Source organism: Sinocyclocheilus anshuiensis, unplaced genomic scaffold, assembly GCF_001515605.1.
Source record: "Sinocyclocheilus anshuiensis isolate Anshui unplaced genomic scaffold, SAMN03320099.WGS_v1.1 scaffold437, whole genome shotgun sequence".
In the NCBI taxonomy this organism is placed as follows: Eukaryota; Metazoa; Chordata; class Actinopteri; order Cypriniformes; family Cyprinidae; genus Sinocyclocheilus; species Sinocyclocheilus anshuiensis.
The window spans coordinates 725,242-731,560 of NW_015539902.1; the positions used below are offsets into that span (position 1 = coordinate 725,242).

At 36.5% G+C, this 6,319-nt stretch overlaps 1 protein-coding gene across 2 annotated transcripts in view; it reads right to left on the reverse strand.

Annotated features, from left to right (window-relative positions):
- Positions 1–1,056: 1,056 nt before the first annotated feature.
- The window catches only part of LOC107686120 (fasciculation and elongation protein zeta-1), a 9,339-nt gene continuing 4,076 nt past the window's right edge, over positions 1,057–6,319 (reverse strand). The window contains exons 3-10 of one of the 2 annotated variants that reach the window (XM_016482975.1): positions 5,593–5,644; positions 4,614–4,700; positions 4,170–4,335; positions 3,475–3,749; positions 2,483–2,563; positions 2,293–2,368; positions 2,024–2,089; positions 1,057–1,559 (exon numbers count right to left, since the gene is read on the reverse strand). In XM_016482975.1, coding sequence (XP_016338461.1) covers positions 1,543–1,559; positions 2,024–2,089; positions 2,293–2,368; positions 2,483–2,563; positions 3,475–3,749; positions 4,170–4,335; positions 4,614–4,700; positions 5,593–5,644 — 820 coding nt within the window. In that variant the 3' untranslated portion in view covers positions 1,057–1,542. Of the gene's footprint in view, positions 1,560–2,023; positions 2,090–2,292; positions 2,369–2,482; positions 2,564–3,474; positions 3,750–4,169; positions 4,336–4,613; positions 4,701–5,592; positions 5,693–6,319 lie in introns of both variants that reach the window. The other variant, XM_016482974.1, reaches the window with a different exon arrangement.

Consider the following 6,319-nt stretch of genomic DNA (forward strand, 5'->3'; position numbering starts at 1 on the left):
TGGGTCGCCTTGCGCAAAGACTTTCACCATTGGCTCTGGCTTCAGCTAATTGTTATTGACTTACAAAATATTGACTTACGTTCAAAATAAAACTTTATAAGTTAAACATCGTTTCTAGTTGATCTAAAATAAAACATGCTTTATAAATATTCTGTGTGAGAGCAGAGCCCAAAGCTCGTGGCCAGTGGTGTTCGGACTGGAGTTTGAACCTCTGCTTAATGATATAAATGCGAATTACCCACGAGCCGTCTCAGCGCAGCGCAGGGGAAAGATTTTACTCTATGGCTTTGTTCTAAGCAACGGGGGCGTCCCGGGGCTCGAAATTCGCAGGGTAGGAGGGGTAGTGACGCTGGGTGTAACTAAAAAGGTGCGGTTAAACCGGACCTGTCCGGTTGGGGAGTTACGGAACGATCTCATATCGCATAATCTTATCAACTGTTTCGACCTGCTCTCAGCAGAGCTCCTGAGAAAGGAGTTGTAAAAATATATTGAGATGGTTTTTGGTACTTATACTGCAAATATATATTCTTAAGGACATCAAAACCTAAAATAAAACTCCAGAAAGGTGTCAAATATGGGACCTTTAAACTAGACGCCACAAAAAAATCCTCGACAAGCTTGCTTGTGACCTGTATATGACTGCCCTCTAGTGGAATGTTGCGGTATTACAATGAAACAGTCATTCATGCTTTCACAGGGTTTGACATTTATTAGAATTATAACTCCGCAATACTTCACATTCCTCCATGTCCCTTAGTAAATAAGAAATAAATACATTAAAGATTTAAGCACAAGGCATGGATGACAGTTAATGTTAAAAAAAAAAAAAAAACATGTTTTTATTAGACAAATGGATCGTGAAAGAAACCACATTATGTAGAACTGTATATTTCATACATAGGATGAAAAAAAAAATGTCAGGTTACCCAAAATAAGAAAAGTCACAAGGTTTCTCCCCATAACTTGGCATTAATGTAGAACACTAAAACATGCTGTATTTTCAACCAACCTTGGCTGAAATGAAGCCACAATACTAAAACGGCAAGTATGGATGGATTATTTTCAAATGTGCTCTCGAATCGATGGATCTACCTTAAGAAGATTGTGAATAATGCCCTTCTCATCGTCACCTGTGTTTAGAACGGATGTGAATGATTGAGTAGTATGTAAAATACCTTATGTTAGGCGTATATTTAAAAATAAAAATATTACCTGATCGTAGAGTTAAACCGATTATAGTTCACCTGTTACCCTTACACGTTTCATATGGCTTTTGGCCCGTAGTAACGCACGTAATAGAAAACATGTAAAGCACCAGGCGCTGTGGTGTGAACCTCGTGGATATGTGAATACAGGAAGGGCAGTGAGATGAGCAAGGTCAAAGGTCATTAGATAAGCAAGAGAAGGATGGTTAGATGTTCAGGGTCCCTCGCTGATACTGGATAAGGGAGCTCATGCAGCTGGGCTTGAGAACTGAGAGAGGACGAACGAAGACACCCGACCTCTCCAGAGTCTCACCATCAGCACATCACGCTCAGGACTTTAGGTAGGACACAGAACTGCAGGATGGAGACGTGATAATGTGTTAATGGTCTCAATGCTGTGTATGTAATTCATATACATTTATATACTGTACTATATAACTATATTATAGTTAATTAAAACTAAAACCATAATTTAAAATAAACTTGATCTGAAATAAAATAAAATAAAAATGAATAAATACTATATAGATATAAAAAAAGCAAAATAAATAACGAATAAAAATCACACAAACACACAACAAAATTACTAACACTTAAACAAAAACAATGAAAATAAAAATGAAAACAAATTCAAAATATCAATAAAAACTCAATGATACTAAAATAATGCAGGCGCGTTATTTATGGGAATATTTAGAGCTGGTGAACAGTGATATTCTGTGAATCCAGTTATTTAATTAAATTGAGATAGAAATATACTTATACAAAATTATTTTTAAAAGTTATTTTAATTATGGTGAAAAAAGGTTTAGATTTACCTTTTAGTATATAGTCAGTCAGGAGGGTCGGGACCTTCTCACTGTCTTCTTTCATGGCATAAAGAACTGAAAAACAATATCAGTTGAAATAATGGTCACTATTTGTTTTCCTTTGATAGCCTAAATTTGTTATTGTTTGATTTTAAGGATTAAATCAATCAATATTAGCAAATCTTAAATAAAATAAACTTGAAATATTATAGAGATTTCTACAGAAAAGTCGGTTTCACTTTGACTCAGTTTTAATGCCATTAGTGCAGTACTCTTACTTTTTGTGAGCATTTGCAAGTCATCCACAGATGGAGGAGTCCCTTTTTTCTCATATGGGATGACTGTGTTTAGGTACTGTTGAACACACATACAAAAAACAATCAGACAGAGTTTACGATCAGATCTTATTCCTGCATATATGTGCAAGTTTAGTTTAAAACATTTACGGAAATGCACCTCCTTCCTTACCTGTCTTTCTGTCCCTGAGGTCCCAAAGGTCTGTCTGATGCCTGTCTGCAGGATGTTGGAAAGACCCTCCATGCTGAAGCGCTGAAAAACATTCAAACATAAAATATTAAGAACCAGAAGCTCACATTTTGTACAGCACTGCATCCCTTGTGTGCACATCCTACGCCAAACTAGAGTAAGGAGCTGGAAGAATTCAATTGAGGGTCTAGAAATGATGGAAAAAGTTCTGATATTATTTCTTATTTAAGTACCCGCAGATTTCTTTTAGCGAACGATTAAAATCACATAATAATAAATATCATAATATCCATCTTTACATTATACATACTTTACATTATAATATTGTGATGCCATTTATTTAAGCTTTTGAAAGTATTAATTTTATTTCTATTATGTTTGATTTACATTTTTTGAGAATGAATAAAAATGAAAAAGTGAGAACAAATATTTGTTTTATTCACTTTTTTAAATTATATCTCTAAAAATGTAAATAAAACAATGTAATATTTGTAAAATACAAATTAAATATAATTTAATTTAATTAAGAAAAATAATAATTGTAGCCATTTATCCATTATCAGTCATGATGACATGGCTATATAATAATTTATTGGCTAAAATCCTAAGCTTCCGACTTCAGGAAAAGTGTGCAACCATAATATAATAAATTTGAGCTTCACAATTTGCCACAGTTACCAACTCTAATCACTGTGTACAAAATGACTGGAATGATCAACTCATCCCTGTGAGAACATGGAGGATGAGGACGCAGAGATGCAGTTCTTGCATGATGTAATCGAATCACAGCGGCATTACTGTCTAAGAGGAAGCTGCTATTGCCTCCACAGCTCATACTGCAGGGGAATGCTTCCTCTGCTCTTCCAGTAAGTGCTAAGTGCAGCTGAAGAGTAATGGGGCAAGATCCATTAACCGCTGAGAGAGATGTCTGTGCATGGAGGCAAACATCATGCAGTTCATTTCAACACACTTACTTTTGCAGGCATGCTCCCGGTCTTCTCGGAGTAGGTAGGTCCTTGTAGACTCATGGCCTTGTCCTTACGCCTGCGCTTGCTCAGCTCCCTTTGCTCCTTCTGTCTGTTCTGGACCTCCATCAGAGCTGTGATGAAGGTGTTCTTCACCTCCTTCTCAAACTCCAGCTCGTCCCTCCGGGCCAGCTGGGCCACCAGTTCCTCCGAATACTCTCGTATCGCCGCCTCCATCCGACACAAGATGTCAAGCAGCGCCGAGCTTGGCATCAGCCTCAGACCTGCATGACAAGCATTGGGTTTAATAAGACTTGATCAAAGCGAGCAACACTTGACTTTCACACTGTGACTAATGTTGTATTGTTTCTTTAGTGGCGCTCTCAGTTGACGTGGGCTATTTTTCATTCGCTTTTGCTCAACTGCGTCTTTGGTTTCAAAAACACGATCTGGGATGAAGAAATGCTGAACCACCAGATTAAAATAGAAACCTTCTCTGTGTTCTCGATAGGCACCTGTTTCTAGAGCATGTTTACATTGACCTTGATCTGGTACTGTTATATATCATCTACATTTAAAGCAGTATTTGTTTGAGTGTTCAAGCTTTCATCTTAACATCTAGTTTTATCTGAAGATTCATGAAAAGTTTGAAAAGTCACCCTGGGGTTCACATATATTTATTAATTGCAGGTTTGAACGAGCACCTTCATAGGAGCAGTTGTTATTGGAGGCCTGAGACAGCATACGGATCTCCTCCAACAGAGAGGGGCTGCTTTTAGAGGAAGACACTGCGATATCATCTTCCTCCTCTTCCTCTGTCTCTCCAGGATCTGGTGAGTTTTCCATCATCTCCACAATCTCCTCAATCACCTGATGAGAGAATAAATGACAGATTTTAGTGAGTGTTTAAACAATTTTCGAGGACACAACGGAACTATAGGTTTGAATTTTAGCATTGTGTGCAGCACACTAATTTATTAACCTTTTGATGCATTAATTATTAAATTACAAAAGGAAAAAATAATTCTGTACTATAAGCAGTGTATAATCATTCTCACTTTTTTGACCAGTGCAACACGTGTTTATATTTGTGTTAAAAAAAACAAAACACCATTTTTTAAAAGGCGGCTGTAAAAGTTTAGGCTCACCTGATCAGCGGTGATAAGAGGTTCTTCACTCAGACAATTGGCATTTTCATTCTTCTCGTTCATCTCATCCTCCTCTTTTTCATGTATCTTTCAAACCAAGACAATACGTTCATGAAAATCTTTACAACAGGAGCATCAGCCGTATCAATATGACAAGATGGTAGAGAGTAATGGCTCCATATAGTTCCATTACACTCATTGGTAATGTGCTGAAGAGAGCACTTTCAAATGTTAGCTTGACAGCTCTTCTGGCCTGCAATGATGTACAGCAGAGTCTTGACTAAACTAGTCAAAAGATAGCATTAGATGACCTCATTTCACATCTGACCAGTTGCATTAGTTGATAATCTGTATAATAGTATTTTTGTGGTGTCTAAACTGTTTATTGCAAAGCTTTTGACAGGCCGATTGCCAGAGAAAGTAGATCAGGCTGGGTTTTTGGCAGCAAGTGGCTATCTCTGCCGTCCATTCGGCATAAATATACACACCACACCCTGAATCAAGAGGGCAAAGCTGTACTCTCATGTAGTGCTGCAGTCATTTGCTCAGAGGAAATAAAATGGCTTTTTCAATTATAAGGAGAAAGATATTTCAAGATGTTTCAAGAAAATATATTTCAAGACATTTTCTGATGGCCAATGCATCAGTGATAACTTCTTTGCAACTTAAATCAGCTCCATTAATATAATATAATTCATATCATTAATAAATTACCTTTAACAATAAATAATAGTTATCGATATCAACAGTAATAATATTAATATCAGAAGTAATCTAAATCATTGTATGATAAAATTCACAATTATAATATTAAATTACTATAAATAATGTAATATAAATATCAATGCATTGGTAAAAATTCTGTTGTCCCTAACATGTAACTTATAGTCATGTTCTATAGCATTAGTCTATACAGTAACCCTGCAGTATATTATCATGTCAACACCATGAATGTTATCAGAGCAGAGCAGATGTTTACCTCCTGATCTGAGAGGTTGCCATTCAGCGTTTCTGAGGTGGGGTCGTCCCAGCTGGACACAGAGGAGGGGATGTAGTTGTCAGTCAGAGCATCCCACACGCTACAAAAACACATGTATGGACATTTGTATACACAGTGTTCCAACTGACGCACAGTGAAAATGGAACAAATGAGACATTTAAACTCAGAATTATGAATAATACATTCTTTAACAACAGCACTCACTTCAGTAACGGAGAAATTTCATTTATATGTATCAGTTATGATTTGTTAGCACTGAGAAATTTAGAGCATTTGTTTTATGTGCAATTGTGCACAACATGTTTTTTAAGTAGCTGGTTTGCATGTTTATATAACTGGGCTAGTGACAATGCTTTCTTTCTATTTTCTTTCTTTTCTCTTTTCTATCTATTTATCTACATACTAAAATTGCTCTAGTTGTCTAGTAAAATTGTCTAGTCATCCAGGGAACAAGTGGCCATTCAAAGTGTGCTGATCCTCTGTGGACACACAGACACAAGCCTACCAGCCTCCAATCCAGCCCTGCAACAACACCAAACTGGTACAGACTCATCATCTACCCATATGTCACTGTCGGAAAGAGTTTAATTTCTGTTTACTGTCTAGAGATCTCCAAAGGCAACATCTTATCTAGAATATTTAGCAACCACAGGTAATATATATATATATATATATATATATATATATATATATATAGTGAGAAATG